The sequence below is a fragment of the Schistocerca americana genome, chromosome 8 (assembly GCF_021461395.2).
Source record: "Schistocerca americana isolate TAMUIC-IGC-003095 chromosome 8, iqSchAmer2.1, whole genome shotgun sequence".
NCBI classification, from domain to species: Eukaryota; Metazoa; Arthropoda; class Insecta; order Orthoptera; family Acrididae; genus Schistocerca; species Schistocerca americana.
This window is the reverse complement of record NC_060126.1, coordinates 97,923,966-97,940,268: the sequence shown is the minus strand read 5'-3', so window position 1 is coordinate 97,940,268 and position 16,303 is coordinate 97,923,966. Positions and strand designations below refer to the sequence as shown.

General features: G+C 44.2%; 1 protein-coding gene across 1 annotated transcript; it reads right to left on the bottom strand.

Annotated features, from left to right (window-relative positions):
- Nucleotides 1–4,467: 4,467 nt before the first annotated feature.
- LOC124545591 lies at nucleotides 4,468–4,833 on the bottom strand. Its single transcript, XM_047124538.1, has one exon. It carries the CDS (start codon nucleotides 4,831–4,833, stop codon nucleotides 4,468–4,470), a length of 366 nt encoding a protein of 121 aa, XP_046980494.1.
- Nucleotides 4,834–16,303: the final 11,470 nt, after the last annotated feature.

Genomic DNA, 16,303 nt, shown 5'->3' with positions numbered 1-16,303 from the left:
TGGGTCCGGTGATGAGGCATCAAAATCCATGATGTCCTCATCATACAAACGTGACTGATGGCGCCCGGGATAGCTTTCGAACCGAATGCTGAGACCCTTTCCCTGTTTTCCTGGTCCCTTTCCCTTCAAGTATGAGGGGAAAAGGCGGGCCTTGAGAGGCACTCTGGTTTGGGGCTGCCTTCGTAAGGCTGACTCCGAAAACACTGCTGGTCTCTTACTGGCGTAACAGTCTGGATCGCTTTGTCTTTGGAAATTTGTGGTAATTTCCTATAGGACCTGCTGAGGTCATCAGTCCCTAGGCTTACATACTACTTAATCTCTTACGCTAAGGACAACACCCAGACCTATACCCGAGAGAGACTGGAACCTCCGACGTGGGGGGCCGTGCGAACCGTGGCAAGGCGCCTGAGACCGCGCTGCTACCCTGCGCAGCCGATCTATCTTGGTGGTGCATAGTGGGACGCTGGACGTCGTTTGCGTCGAAGCGTCGACCTTGGGAACAGGTTGCTGCACCATGGAAGCCTTAGAATTAGCAAATACAGGGGTTTTGTATTGGCAATAATTATTCGGAGATGAAGAGGCTTGCACAGGATAGAGTATCGTGGACAGCTGAATCATACCTGTCCTCGAACTGAAGACCATAACAACATCAACAACAACAACAACAACACTTCTTTGCTGGTAGCCCAGTTCGCAACACATTTCTCAGACAGTATCCACATATGCCGCTGAATGTACCTACTCAAATACATCATTGTACGACACACTGTTCAAGAGGTATGACATCAAAAACCATGAGATCCGTCAAAAGAGGTCGCATCATGGATGTAGTTTTAATACATGTATTTTTTTTAATACTAAGACACTCCTACAGTCGAGTCAATGTAACGAAATCCGCGGCATCTGGCAGGCCTTTTGACAGGTTTCAACTGCTAAGTGCCAACGGCTGTAGGCGCAAACAATAGCTGTCTACGGAGAGATGAGAAGGCGTTGTCATAGAGAAGTTTACAATTTCGCAACCATTTACCATTACAATTTTTGAGTCACAGGGGCAGTCAGTTAAATACTAAGAAGTGGATTTCACATCTCTGCATTTTTCCTCTCGTGGGAAACTATGTCGCTTGCTCACACGGGCATATATTCATCGTAGCTCCCGGACATGAACTAGAAATATTGCTTATGATCGAGTTGTAAGGTAAATAAGCATTACACAAAATTTTCATTTTGTTTACTGTGTTTCTTATTTCGGGTACTGTACTTGTTCATTTGTACATTATGCTTATTTCTTTGTACGACTGTTTCATAATTAAAACAGATATTTTCAGGAATACGTGGACTAATAAAAAATTGGCAGAGTGAATAACAGGGTAATACCGAGTTTGTCGGCTAGTATAATAATAATGCTTGTGGTATTGGAGAATGGGCCATATTTTTGTTAGTGGCGGACAGTTAAACATAATATGGAATCATTGTATGGCGTGTTGCAGAGAGTGATCTTAAAAGCACATGGTTGCGGAAAGAGCGAGGGAAGTTTCGGGTAAACGGGCATATTGATAACAAATTTACTAATACACGCTTTATCAGGAAAACCATGGGTTTTGGACTATATATAGAGGTACAATTAAGCTCATTAATGAACATCGAAATTCAAGCAAAGCAAAACAGGAATAAATCACCTCGCGGAATACATAAAATGATTTAAAAGTATCCAACTGGTTACAGAGTGAATAGTGGGGTTTAGTGTCTAGTGTAATCATGGATGGCAACAGAATACATGGATGTCCCAGTCCACATAGGCATATAGAACTAAGTTCAATTTTCAATGAGAATGCCAAGCAGAAGTAAAATATTTACTGCTCGTAACTGCAACATCGTAATGATGAGTTCTTCCTACGTAAACGCAACTCACTAAATTTGCAATGAAATGCTTCGGCGAAAAGCATGTAGCATTTCACCAGAAGGAATTTCCGGAAACATTTACACCACAACCGAAGAGCGTGTAGCTGACCAGAACCAAGGCAGACACGGGAGAAGTCACAAACAAACAAACAAACGGCCAACAAAAAGCATCCCGTGAAACATATCCCGCTACGTGCAGGATCAATGAGTGTCACAAGACAGTGCGCTATCGGTACAAGCGTATCTACGTTGAGTGCGTCTTTGGATAAGACAGGAAAGCGTCATGTTGTTATATCAACCAAAAGTGTGTAACAAATTACCGTGTTATCTGCGTCTTATCCAAAACCATTGCGCATTCAGGGCGAGATTAAAGCTTTATCTCTAATGACTGGCGTAGCTTCCTTCCCTTAGCTTTTCGCATTCCTTTCTACTTCTGGTTTCATCTTCTCATATATTTGCTAATCTTACACTATTATTTCTCGCTCTTCTTCTGAGCTGTCAAATTCTTCAACACTGATTCCTTCCGTACTGTTGTTTTACGCTTCTGTTAGATATGACCACTTGATTCCGAAAGAACATTATGAGGAAATTGCTTAATGTTAAGAAGGCTGACATTTCCTAAATTCCACACATTCGTTACTATACATATTATTGATATATATTTCGTGTATGTCCCTAGACAAATTGTAATCCTCCGGTTTGTTTCCATCAGGAACAGCGTGCTTCACGACCGTCATATTAATGAGATCCGAGCTAGGAGGAAGGAAGCATTGGTCACAAATTTTTAATCTGTTTATTGCAGCTCGATTTCAGCTACTGTGTTGCTATTATCTTAAATTGGAAAGAACACACAGAAAATGTAGTGAGGAAGGCGATCCAAAGATGGATTCAGTGGCAGAACACTTAGAAGATGGAACGGATCTTCTAAAGAGACTACTTACACTACGTCTAACACACTTAAGTCTGATTTGCATAGTATCCATGTAGATGCAGGAAGGCTAAGAGCAAATAAAAATCGTACATGGTATCACAATGGCATTGTAGACAAGAAACAGTTTATTAGTTATCTGTAATATCAATGCTGCGCTATGCACGATTTTATTTACGTTGAGTCATTGTGATTTGGATATAATTACACTGAAGATAGATACCCAGTAGCTGAAATCGATGTACAATAAACAGATTAAAAATTTACGACTGTTAGTTTTCTCTCTCCTGTGTACGGACCGACTGTAATGCCGACTCAAGAAGGATGTCTGATTAGAAGGAAAGCTCTAATCTTGTCAGGTAAAATAAATGCATAAATAAACGTAGAGGTGCCCTGGTCCATATGTACCACTAAGGCGTGATGAAGAGCGGGTGGAATTTCTCCAGAGCGCCATTTTTATTTGTGACCAGACTCTGACATTAACGCGCGCTCCGAATGAAAACAAATCGTCGAAATCACGCAGTAGGGACCAGACTTTCGCACTGCTGCAAGTGTGGTTTGCGTGAGGCCCCACCTCCGAAACGCCGACTCACGTTGCTCCAGCATGATACTGGAGACACAAAGGCTCAGTGCTATCGGGTATGGCTGCACTCTAATATATATGTTCAGGGGTAATCAGTAATAAATATTAACCACCACAGGCAGTGAAATATGCTGGCGAGCGAGTTTTCCGGTCGTCGCTTTAATGTGTCTCTGTGATGTCGAATGAAACATAAATATTTCAGCAACTAATTAAACATCGCTTACATTTCGGCACGACCTGTTGGCTGTCATTTTACCAGAGGGCTGCCTCCAGGAAACACTGGGCAATGTTCCGCTGCTACGGGTAGTGGAACATAGTTAATTGCTGTTAAAATTTGTTTATGGAGAAGGTAAATGAGTTTATTTTTCTCTCAAATATGTGTATTAAACCCGTAATAAAATGCGTTTAAGTTTTTCAGCTGCTGGTTTCTTCATTTGAACTCAATTTTGATTCAGTGTACTGTGTAGGGTAGTTCAGTATGCGGACACCAGTACGTAATGCAGAAATGGACCAACAGATACCATGAAAGGCGGATCCGACAATGTAAAAGGAGGCAGGCAGTATTGTGTCGTCAGTACAGAAGTGGTAAGAACAGAATAGGTGGGTCAGGAGTAGTCAAAAGTGAGTAGGCAATGGTAGTTACTTCCTAAAGCTGTCTAAGTCGACTGTTGGTGACGTAATTATGAAATGGAAAAGTGAAAGCTGTCCGGTCGGGAAAGATGAAGCGAGAAGATTGAGTAGTAGGTGCTGGATCAAGCGCGCCTATCATGAGACAGGCCAGAGACACACCCTCTCGACAGCACGTATTTAGGCCGCCGTCCCTGGCTGGAGGCCCTCACTCGTCGCTCATCCAGTTTGGCGTCTGTCAGTTTACTCACAGAGCAGGTTTAGTTCTTCAAAGGCTGCAACACTACGTAGTGTCCAGATTCGTGACTATAGTCGGACTAGTACCTTGCATAAGTCTTCAAGTTTACTATTAATGATCATCTTGTACCACAACACATGGAATCTATTCAAGTTAAGTAAAACGTCTGTTTCATGCAAATAAAGAACTGTATTAATCTTCTTCTTCTTCATCATCGCCTTGTCCCACGTCACGTAGGGTCGGCTTTGCTCTTCTGGATCCTTCTCCTCCATAGTACTCGTCCATTGCCTCTTCCTTCTTCCATCCTTTCTCCATTAGGTCGCTGGATATCTTATCCTTCCACCTCATCTTCGGTCTTCCTCTCCTTCCCGCTCCTTCTATATCTTCAACTCTGTTTCCGATACACTCTTCTCCTTTTCTCTGTAAGTGTCCGTACCACCTTAGTCTGCTCTCTTGTATCTCTTTCCCCGTGGGTCCCACTTTCACAGCTCCTCTAACAAATTCATTTCTATTCCTGTCGTTCCTTGTTACCCCACACATCCGCCTCAGCATCCTCATTTCCGCCACTTCCATCATCCTTTTCTGGGCTACTGTGATTGGCCATGCCTCTGCCCGTATATCATAGCAGGCCTTACCACCGCCTAGTACACTTTCCCTATCAACCTAATGCTCACCTTCTTGTCACACAACACTCCACTCATTTTCCTCCAGTTGTTCCAACCGCAATTTATTCGGTGTTTATCTCGCTTTCCTGTCCTCCATCCCTCTGTGTGTACGACACCAGGTATTTAAATTTGCGGTCCGATTTCAGCTCATCATCCTGGATCTTGCAAGACCTCATCTGCACATCCTTCAGTGCTTAATATTCTGACTTTGTCCTGCTAATTTTCATCCCTCTTTCTTCTACTGCCTTCCTCCAATCCTTCAGCTTTTCCTCAAGTCTGTCGATGCTCTGCTCACAAAGAACCACATCATCCGCAAACATCATATTCCACGGCGCTTCCTTCTTCACATATTTCACCAGCACATCCATAATCAGGTCAAAGAGGTATGGACTAAGCGCAGACCCTTGATGTAACCCTACTTTTACTGGAAACTCCTTTGTCATGCCCACACTACTTCTCATCTGTGTCATTGCTCCTCTGTACATTTCCTTCACTAACCTCACATACTTCTCTGGCACGCACTGCTCTCTCATGCTTCTCCATATTTCGTCCCTTGGAACTCTGTCATATGCTTTCTCCAAATCAATGAAAGCCATATGTAGATCGGCTTGTAGCTCCCCGTGTCTCTCCACTATCCGCCTTAAAGCATGTACTGCATCAGTCGTTCCTCTTCCAGGCATAAACCCAAACTGTTCTTCACACACCACAGTCTCCTTGCGTAATCTTGGTTCTATAACTCTTTCCCAAATTTTCATTGTGTGTACCATCAGTTTAATACCTCTATAGTTACTGCAGCCCTGCACATCACCTTTCCTTTTAAATATTGGGATCAGTACACTAGTTCTCCACTCGTCTGGCATCTCCTCCTGTCGCCAAATCTTCTTTATTAAATCCCAAAGGAGCTCAATTCCCTTTTTACCGAGACACTTCCATATCTCAACGGGGATCTGGTCTGGGCCAACTGCCTTCCCATTTTTCATCTTTTAAACTGCCCGTTCGGCTTCATCTCTACTTATATCCATCGTTAATCCTTCGTTTGCCCCTCCTTCCTCAGTTTTCGCTCTTACACTTCCTTCATTCAGCAATTTCTCAAAATAATTCAACCACCTTTGGATTATTTTTCCATGGTCATGCAGAAATATTCCTGTTTCATCTTTCATTTGTTTTATTGCTGTTAGATCCTTAGAAGCTTTATCTCTTGATTTGCCTATCCGTATCAGTTGTCTCATATCCCAATTTTTCTGTAGTTGTTCGTATGCCTCCCTTACTGATTCAGCTTTAGCTTTAGCCACGACTCGTTTTGTCTCCTTATTTGCACTTTTATATGCTTGCCCATCCTCAGCACTTCCGCCATCCTCAGAACTGTATTAATCCACGTGTGCATTTATGTTGTAGAAAGAGGATACCGAGCTAAACTGAAAAATGCAAGTCACAGGACAATGATTGAGCGTCGGGAATTAAAAACAATGTGGTACAATGATCGAGCAGCTCCTCATAAGCTAGACATTTGTGGAGTCACTGGACTATGTGTGTGTGTGTGTGTGTGTGTGTGTGTGTGTGTGTGTGTGTGTGTGTGTGTGTGTCGTTTGGGGATCTTATGGGCGCCCAGCAGCGAGGTTATCAGCGTCCTAACAATGATAAAATAAACGAATGGAGATAAGAACGAAAACTATCGTACACGCATAAACACGAAACGACCACACAATGATTCTAGCGCACAGGCAGTCTCACATGAACTAAAACCAATGAGGAGGCAAGATAGATAACCAAGAAATTAAAACAGAGGGAAAACAAAACACTGCGCGACCGCTACGGTCGCAGATTTGATTCCTGCCTCGGGCATGGATGTGTATGATGTCCTTAGGTTACTTAGGTTTAAGTAGTTCTAAGTTCTATGGGACTGATGACCTCAGAAGTTAAGTCCCGTAGTGCTCAGAGCCATTTGAATCATTTGAACACAGAAGAGCTAAAGGAACAGCACAAGGAATTGTGACTGGCTGACCACTTACAAAAAACTTGGGTGAGCCAGTCGCCCTGTTGACACATTAAAAACATCTCCCTAAAATCTTGTTAAAACCGTGGGACAACTCACAAAACTTTAAAACGCGAACCACATTCGTTTGATCATTGCATAAAATAGACTGCAGATCCGCCGGCAAATCCACTGCAGTCCGCTGGTCAGCAAATAAAATGCAGTCCAGTAAAATGTGGTGCACCGTGATCTGCTCTCCACAAGCACCACACATCGGACGGTCCTCACGCCGTGCGGGGAAATGAGTGATACGGAGTAGTGGAACTGTTTTGGGTTGGCTACTGCCTGGAGAACGCTACCTGCCATCAGGTCTAACGCCAACAACGGAGGAGATGGTGCCAAGGTATGGCAGTGTTTCTCGTGGTTAAGTTGTGGTCCACTCATTTGCGCTTAGGAAAACGCTGAATGCGGAAGGAGATGAATGCATTATGTACCGTGTAGAGTAGGGGAACAGTTCGGATGTGATGATTGTATCATCATGACTATGCACCCTGTCATCAAGGAGCCTCTGTGAGGAAAATGTTTATGGATAATCACATTCCTAAAATGGACTGGCTTCCGCAGAGTCCCGACGTAAACCTAATTGAAGCACCTATGGGATTACTAACAACCTCGAATTTGCTCCAGACTCTAGCGACTAACTCCATTATCTTATATAGCTTCGGCACACGAGAAAGAATGGGCTGCCATTCCCCCACGGACATTCATACACCTTACTGGAAGTTTTCTCATCAAAGTTCAAAGCGTCATAAAGTAGCAGACTGGATACACACGATATTAATGTCTACTTATGTGTCCAAATACTTCTGATCACATAGTGCTCGGAGCATGGGTTTCCACGGAAAATTAAATGTTACCGGCGTTGTACTTTCGACTAAAATTACTGCAACACTATTCAAGAACACTAAGGCTGCAAAATCCTACGAGAATCCAATACTGCATTCCTGAACGAGATGTGTCAAATGGTATAATAAAATATCTGAAATACGTTTATCTACAGTTATATATGTTGATTAAATGTTTTATTTGTTTTATGCATTGGCTTTTAGCTTGTAACCTGCACCCAACATTCTTACAGATGATACACACATTTGATTGGTTACATATCAGGACTATTGCGGTATATTTTTACACACATAAATTGTGTTGGTGTTAGAAATGAGGGTTCAAAGTGGCAGTATATCTGAAGAGGGCATCGGAAGATTGGCGTTGATTACCTGTTAGAATAAAACAAGTTAGCGATTGAGAACTACGTTCACGCAGGGCTTTTATCTGGTGCTGAGTGTGACCTTTGCATCTGCAAATACTGAAAAGACCAATATTGCATCGTAATTCAAATTCCAAGCAGAGCAGTAGATGTTCTACGTAATTACCTGGATGGAGAAAAGGTGTATCACTCCAGTAGACTAGGAAAGCACTTTGGTGTAGAAAATAGTGTGGTTTTTGAAAGGTTATCTTCGACCTGTTTAAATGTTCAGTCTCGTGTGCTGATGGCAGGTTTTTCTGCACAAAGAAAATGTCTGTGTCTGGGAGAAATTGGTTGATCATTTGAGAACAAGTTGAACAATGTCGGTACTAACAAATTAGTATTGTTTTCTCCATTTAATTGCTTCGTTATCGAGTCAAACACGAAATTACCTGTTGGGAAAATACTGTTTCATTTATTTGAAGGTAATGGCAGTCTATGAAAGTTCTGGATAAGTTTACAAGAAAAAGTATGTACCATTTAGAGTCGTACACGTTCTACAGGTCTACCATTCCAACACGAACAAGTGTGTTTTTGTAAGTGTGATGTCTTTTCTTTCAGCCGCACGGGGTAGCCGCGTGGTCAGGGGCGCTTTGTCACGGTCCTTACGGCTCCCTACGTCGGGGGTTCGAGTCCTCCCTCGGGCTTGGGTGTGTGTGTTGTCCATAGCCTAAGTTAGTTTAAGTTAGATTAAGTAGTGTGTAGGCTTAGGGGCCGATGGCCTCAGCAGTTTGGTTTCATAAGACCTTACCACAAATTTCCAATTTGTTCTTTCAAGCATGTCCAAAACAACAGAAACTACTTATTAATTCCATGGTCATTTATATTCATTGTGTAAGAGAAATTCTGACATCAGCCACAATCAGGCACCGAAACAAATGCAATGAAGACACGAGGAAAGTTGTGTCGGACTGGGATTCGAACCAGAATTACGCACTTTTAAAGACCGGTCACTTTAATTGCTTCGACAGTCCAACTCAAACTCTCAACTTGTTGCAAACTATAGACGTAGCGGCTACTGTCCATTTTCATCATTGCTTGCAGCTTCACGTGATTCTCATAAGAGTTCAGAAATAGTGTGCTTCTGGACTAAAGGTGTCATTATACGCCATCAAACGCCACGCATGTAATAACATGTGTCCGAAAGGACAGATACCGTACATACAGTTACATACACTGAAGAGCCAAATAAATTGTACATCTACCTAATATCGTGTAGGTGCCCGGCAAGCACGCAGAAGTGTCGCAACACGACGTGACATGGACTCGACTAATGTCTGAAGCAGTGCTGGAGGGAATTGACACCATGAATCCTGCAGAGCGGTCCATAAATCCGTAAGAATACGAGGGGGTGGAAACCTCATCTGAACAGCACGTTGGAAGGCATCCAAGATATGCTCAATAATGTTCATGCCCGGGGAATCTTATGGACAGCGAAAGTGTTTAAACTGATAAGAATGTTCCTGGAGACTCTCTGCAGCAATTCTGGACGTGTGGGGTGTCGCATTGTCCTGCTGGAACTGCCCAAGTTCGTCGGGATGCAGAATGGACATGAATGGATGCGGGTACTCGGACAGGATGCTTACGTGCTGTGTCACCTGTCATAGTCGTATCTAGACGTATCGGGGGTCCCAGATCACTCCAACTGCACACGCTCCACACCATATCAGAGCTTCCACAAGCTTGAACAGTCCCCTGCTGACATACAGGGTCCATGGATTCATGAGGTTGTCTCCATACCCGTACACGTCAACCCGCTCGATAAAATTTGAAACGAGACGTCTAACCAGGCAACATGTTTCCAGTCATCAGCCGTTCAGTGTCAGTGTTGACGGGTCTAGGCTAACCGTAAAGCTTTGTGTTGTGCAGTCATCAAGGGTACATGGGTGGTCCTTCGTTTCCGAAAGCCTATATCGATGATGTTTCTTTGAAAAGTTCGCACGCTGATACTTGCAATAAGGATGATTGACCGTGGACACTGCACGTGTAGTGTATGACAAGCTGAGCATTTGGGTTGGAGGAAAGCGTAGTAAGATAGGCGAAGCTGCTAAGATGACCGCTCACGTAAAGCGGGAAATCTAGGTTAGAGTCCTGACCTGGCAAAAACTTTCGCTTGACACCAAGCGACTTATTTCAGCACCTGATCGCGCGTTACGTTATGAATAAACAGCATTTTATAGTGCAAGGTTTGTGTGCACACTTATTCGCTGGGGATGGAGCACACCTCCCTGAGACAGGAGCTGTACAGGGTTATTACAAATGATTGAAGCGATTTCACAGCTCTACAATAACTTTATTATTTGAGATATTTTCACAATGCTTTGCACACACATACAAAAACTCAAAAAGTTTTTTTAGGCATTCACAAATGTTCGATATGTGCCCCTTTAGTGATTCGGCAGACATCAAGCCGATAATCAAGTTCCTCCCACACTCGGCGCAGCATGTCCCCATCAATGAGTTTGAAAGCATCCTTGATGCGAGCTCGCAGTTCTGGGACGTTTCTTGGTAGAGGAGGTTTAAACACTGAATCTTTCACATAACCCCACAGAAAGAAATCGCATGGGGTTAAGTCGGGAGAGCGTGGAGGCCATGACATGAATTGCTGATCATGATCTCCACCACGACCGATCCATCGGTTTTCCAATCTCCTGTTTAAGAAATGCCGAACATCATGATGGAAGTGTGGTGCAGCACCATCCTGTTGAAAGATGAAGTCGGTGCTGTCGGTCTCCAGTTGTGGCATGAGCCAATTTTCCAGCATGTCCAGATACACGTGTCCTGTAACGTTTTTTTCGCAGAAGAAAAAGCGGCCGTAAACTTTAAAGCGTGAGATTGCACAAAACACGTTAACTTTTGGTGAATTGCGAATTTGCTGCATGAATGCATGAGGATTCTCTACCGCCCAGATTCGCACATTGTGTCTGTTCACTTCACCATTAAGAAAAAGTGTTGCATCATCACTGAAAACAAGTTTCGCACTGAACGCATCCTCTTCCATGAGCTGTTGCAACCGCGCCGAAAATTGAAAGCGTTTGACTTTGTCATCGGGTGTCAGGGCTTGTAGCAATTGTAAACGGTAAGGCTTCTGCTTTAGCTTTTTCCGTAAGATTTTCGAAACCGTCGGCTGTGGTACGTTTAGCTCCCTGCTTGCTTTATTCGTCGACTTCCGCGGGCTACGCGTGAAACTTGCCCGCACGCGTTTAACCGTTTCTTCTCTCACTGCAGGCCGACCCGTTGATTTCCCCTTACAGAGGCATCCAGAAGCTTTAAACTGCGCATACCATCGCCGAATGGAGTTAGCAGTTGGTGGATCTTTGTTGAACTTCGTCCTGAAGTGTCGTTGCACTGTTATGACTGACTGATGTGAGTGCATTTCAAGCACGACATACGCTTTCTCGGCCCCTGTCGCCATTTTGTCTCACTGCGCTCTCGAGCGCTCTGGCGGCAGAAACCTGAAGTGCGGCTTCAGCCGAACCAAACTTTAGGAGTTTTTCTACTTATCTGTAGTGTGTCGTGACCATATGTCAATGAATGGAGCTACAGTGAATTTATGAAATCACTTCAATCATTTGTAATAGCCCTGTATGTGTTATGGGTGACACCTCCAAATTACAGCGTTGTCTGAACAAATACCATATTTGTGTAGCCACTACACGTTATGGCTCTGGACGCCATTATACCTGGAGTTCGTACTATGCGTTGTCACCTGATACTGTCTGTGTAGTATCCTGCCCACCTTATTTTTAAGGTGCCTAGGAACCTGTCTTCTCGGATCGCTAGAAAACAGTTCAAGCAAATAGTATTGATGGAGTTTATTACAGTGAGTTAAATTGACAATACTTGACTTTACGTATTCACAAAAGTATGACGCAAGCAAATGGCGACATGCAAATAATCAGTGTCCTTCGGTATATACAAATTCAATGGAAGCAAAACACAACAGTTCATTAATCACTGCTGAAGCCTTTGTAGGACGGCTCGTCTTACACTCCGACGGTGGCTAGGCTGTGGGGCGCTTCATTCTCTTCGTGTAGAGGCCGCTCCTGTCGTGGTGTCGTCCTAGTCAGCTTACCATTGGCTGACGTCGTCTGACAGCCCTCTCTGCTGCAACGTTCCAGGCCGACGCGGCGGCGCTTGACGTTACGCCGTAACAGTCTTATAGTTGCCGCAGAAGCACAATGTGGTACCACCTGTGAGTGGAAAGACGGGATCTGCAGCTATCCTCGAACCAGTGTGCAAGCCTCCAGATGCCACGATGGCCAGTACCACTCTAGTCACGTCTCATGGGAAGGGACTCTGGCGGTGGTCTAAAGACAAAGCCGGCTCAGCAGTGCACAGTCTGTGGTTTATTGGTATATTTACTGTGAATCCAATACTAAACCATATGTCAATATCAAATTATCTTTTCGAAATAACTTGAATGGTGAAACTTCCTGGCAGATTAAAACTGTGTGCCCGACCGAGACTCGAACTCGGGACCTTTGCCTTTCGCGGGCATGTGCTCTACTGCTGTGCTGGTAGAGCACTTGCTCGCGAAAGGCAAAGGTCCCGAGTTCGAGTCTCGGTCGGGCACACAGTTTTAATCTGCCAGGAAGTTTCATATCAGTGCACACTCCGCTGCAGAGTGAAAATCTCATTCTGAAAACATCCCCCAGGCTGTGGCTAAGCCATGTCTCCGCAATATCCTTTCTTTCAGGAGTGCTAGTTCTGCAAGGTTCGCAGGAGAGCTTCTGTAAAGTTTGGAAGGTAGGAGACGAGGTACTGGCAGAAGAAAAGCTGTGAGTACCGGGCGTGAGTCGTACTTCGGTAGCTCAGTTGGTAGAGCACTTGCCCGTGAAAGGCAAATGTCCCGAGTTCGAGTCTCGGTCGGGCACACAGTTTAACCTGCCAGGAAGTTTCATATCAGCGCACACTCCACTGTAGAGTGAAAATCTCATTCTGGAAACTTGAATGGTAACTGAAATTTTAGAAAAATGCTCGCCTGGCACTTACCAAACACTGTTCATAAACTTCCAATTAACAATTGTAACTCAGAAACATGGAGCACCATGCCCATTAAGTCCTTAACTAATAACTGTTCAGTTTACAAGATTTCTAAGATAAAAATGAGCCATGGCGTTCTACAAATGATAAATTAAGTACCAATAGGTCATTGGGAAGTAAGGTATGGACTTAAATGTTAATAGCTATCATAATGAAGCCAGATTTGCTTAAGAATGTAAGATACTACAATAATGACTGTTTTATAGCTTCAGTCTCGAACCGTCAGCAGAAATGAGATGGCTCGACTTTTTCTAACAGCGGATGTCAGTCAGTGGATCTGTCGCTAAGAGAGCGGCCCGTGCTCATGGCCGACCAGTGCAGCGGAAACCTGCCTTGAGGTCTCATCGTTAACTGGGTTGGCGTTGGGTTGATTTTGGGGGAAGGGACCAAACAGCGAGGTCTTCGGTCCCAACGAACTACGGAAAGATGGGGAAGATAGTCGGCCGTGCTCTTTTTCAAAGGAACCATCTCGGCATTTGCCTGAAGGATTTAGGGAAATCACGGAAAATTACTACGGCTGGGCGTAGGTTTGATCCGTCGTCCTCCAGAATGTGAGTCCAGGGTGCTAACCACTGCGCCACTTCGATCGGTCGTTAACATGGGGATGATACAGGCCCAAGGGTGGACTGAAGTACAACAGAGTAAAATTGTAAACGAACGGATTATTAAACACAAGGATGAACAATTACAAATGGGGAACAAACCAGTTCCACCTAAGGGAAGAGAGAGTGACATTCTCACATTGGTCCCCACGAACAATGTCTATGCACATTAGCAGAGGCTTTGAATTTAAGCTATAAGAAACTGGGAATGCAACCACAAGTCAGGCAATTAGTATTGTTCCCAAAACATCAACAACGGCCACCGAATACAAGGTAGTGTATTAGGCTTATAGGGACACAGCTATATGACTACGTGGCTTTTCGACTATCAAATATTAAATTTCTTCGGAACATTGGCTGTCTTAAGTGGCGGTTTCCTAAGCCTCAGCAAGTGGCCGGCCGCTGTGGATGAGCGGTTCCACGGGCTTCAGTCCGGAATCGTGCTGCTGCTACGATCGCAGGTTCGAATCCTGCCTCGGGCATGGATGTTTGTGATGTCCTTAGGCTAGTTAGGTTTAGGTAGTTCTAAGTCTAGAGGACTGATGACCTCAGATGTTAAGTCCCATAGTGTGTAGAGCCATTTGAACCATTTTGAACCTCAGCAAGTGGTAGAATTCTTGTCCATAAGCTTGAGTAGAACCTCAAAGCAGTGCAAGACGTCGTCCTTTACTTGTAAACACGCACATCAGTTGAAATGTCTCACCACATTCAGAAACTGGAATTGGCCACATGAGTTAGCAGGAAGTCCTGGATGGAAGTCAACATTTGAAGATTGTCACTCCTTCCACCGACGACATCAGTATCGAAACACCACACACGCCAACACGAAGGCAGCAACACCATTGTTCAGGTCTCTGTGCCTCTGCTCGGCTACGCGCATGGCACTCGCCCAAACCACGTCAGGTTCCTGACAGCCTCCTCTTTTTCACGGCATGGCACCCCCTCTATATCCCACGGCCTCACTCGTTGCCGACGTACCGCTCGCGCCCTCTCTCGGACCCTCCTCATACCCCTATCCAGCCAATTCTGCATGCAAGGATAGCGAACCAGTTACTGTCCAGCTGAATACGCGGAATGAAATTCGCAAATACTTTATGCCCTGCTATCGACAGGTTCCCTGTTTACTCTACATCACAGTTGCGCGGTGAAATTACGCCGCAGCGTCACACATTCATGCACTGGACGCCACAGTTTACAGTTTTGCATTTTCTGTCGACATCTGTATGAATATAAATTTGTGCCCAGACTGTATAGCTCTTTCGTGGTGAATCGTCCTTTTTCTGCCGATTTTGATTTCTTCACAAAATATAACTTTCCACCATTCAACATCGAATTGCATCTTTCCTGGCGGTGGACAAAGCGGTAATAAGTTAAGCGAGGGACACCAGCTACAATAAAATGTTTCAGTCTGGCATTTTCGGTACAACTTTAGCCCAATTAGAGTCACGTCTCCCATGAGACCATCAATGACACCAGATCTGATCCATATGCTAAGCAGGTCAGTGCTGTTATCCGACGACGGTTCCTGGTACCATCACAACCAACACCGATACGAGGCAGATCGTGACCTCTAACGCGTAGGGCAGTTCTTCGGAAGGAACCATTCTATCATCCCTCCCAGAGGCCCACAGCACGAGATCGCTAATGTTTCATGCTCGTCTAAGCCGTCATAACATGTCAAGAGTGTTTACGAAGGCATTAACATCCTCCTAACAACAAACCACTGTGTAGAGTTACTGGTTTACAGACACGAGAAAGAAAAAGTTCTCGCTATATGTAGCACGCTCTTCCAAAAGTTAAGAGGTAGCTGTATCTTGCACAAAATTTTACTGTGAGAAAGTGTATGTTATTTGCGTTCGATTGCTTTGTAACAGTCGATTATCGCAGCGCTTGTTCAGTAGAAGAGATGTTTCACAGCAGCCAAGATGTACAACTGCTCATAGCTCTTAAGTTTTGCAATATAGAGCCCATGTTTACTTGTATTTTTTTCTTGTTTTGATCCGTACTACCTCCTACCAAAACATGAAAGAACTTACAGTAGAAGTCCACTATCAGAGATTGTAAGAACGATTCTCGCTTATAACTTAGCACTTTCTCATTTCGATTCAAGGTCCTTTACCTCAGATTGATACATTTACCCTTCTGCATCATGTGTGAAAGTTTCTAAAAAAATTACGAAATCACCCTGTATACGCATTTCTTGGTCTGTATTGATCTCTCGCTCTCTTCATCTTCGCGAAGCTTGATCGGAACAAAAGGCGTGTCGGTAACAGCAGACAACTTTGATCAAACTTCTTTCTTTGCTCTACTGTGGGTCATATGAAGTGACGTTGCAGGATGCAGGATTCAAGTAATTCTGGTGTGAGCTTCCATTCGGCTGGTCCCAGATTGCCGCAGTCAACCGCAGTTAGCGACTCGTCTTATCAAGAACTTTCAT

Bases quoted from the DNA above. Each gene is read 5' to 3' on its own strand.
- LOC124545591 (XM_047124538.1), bottom strand. From the start codon at position 4,833: ATGAGGATGCTGAGGCGGATGTGTGGGGTAACAAGGAACGACAGGAAT.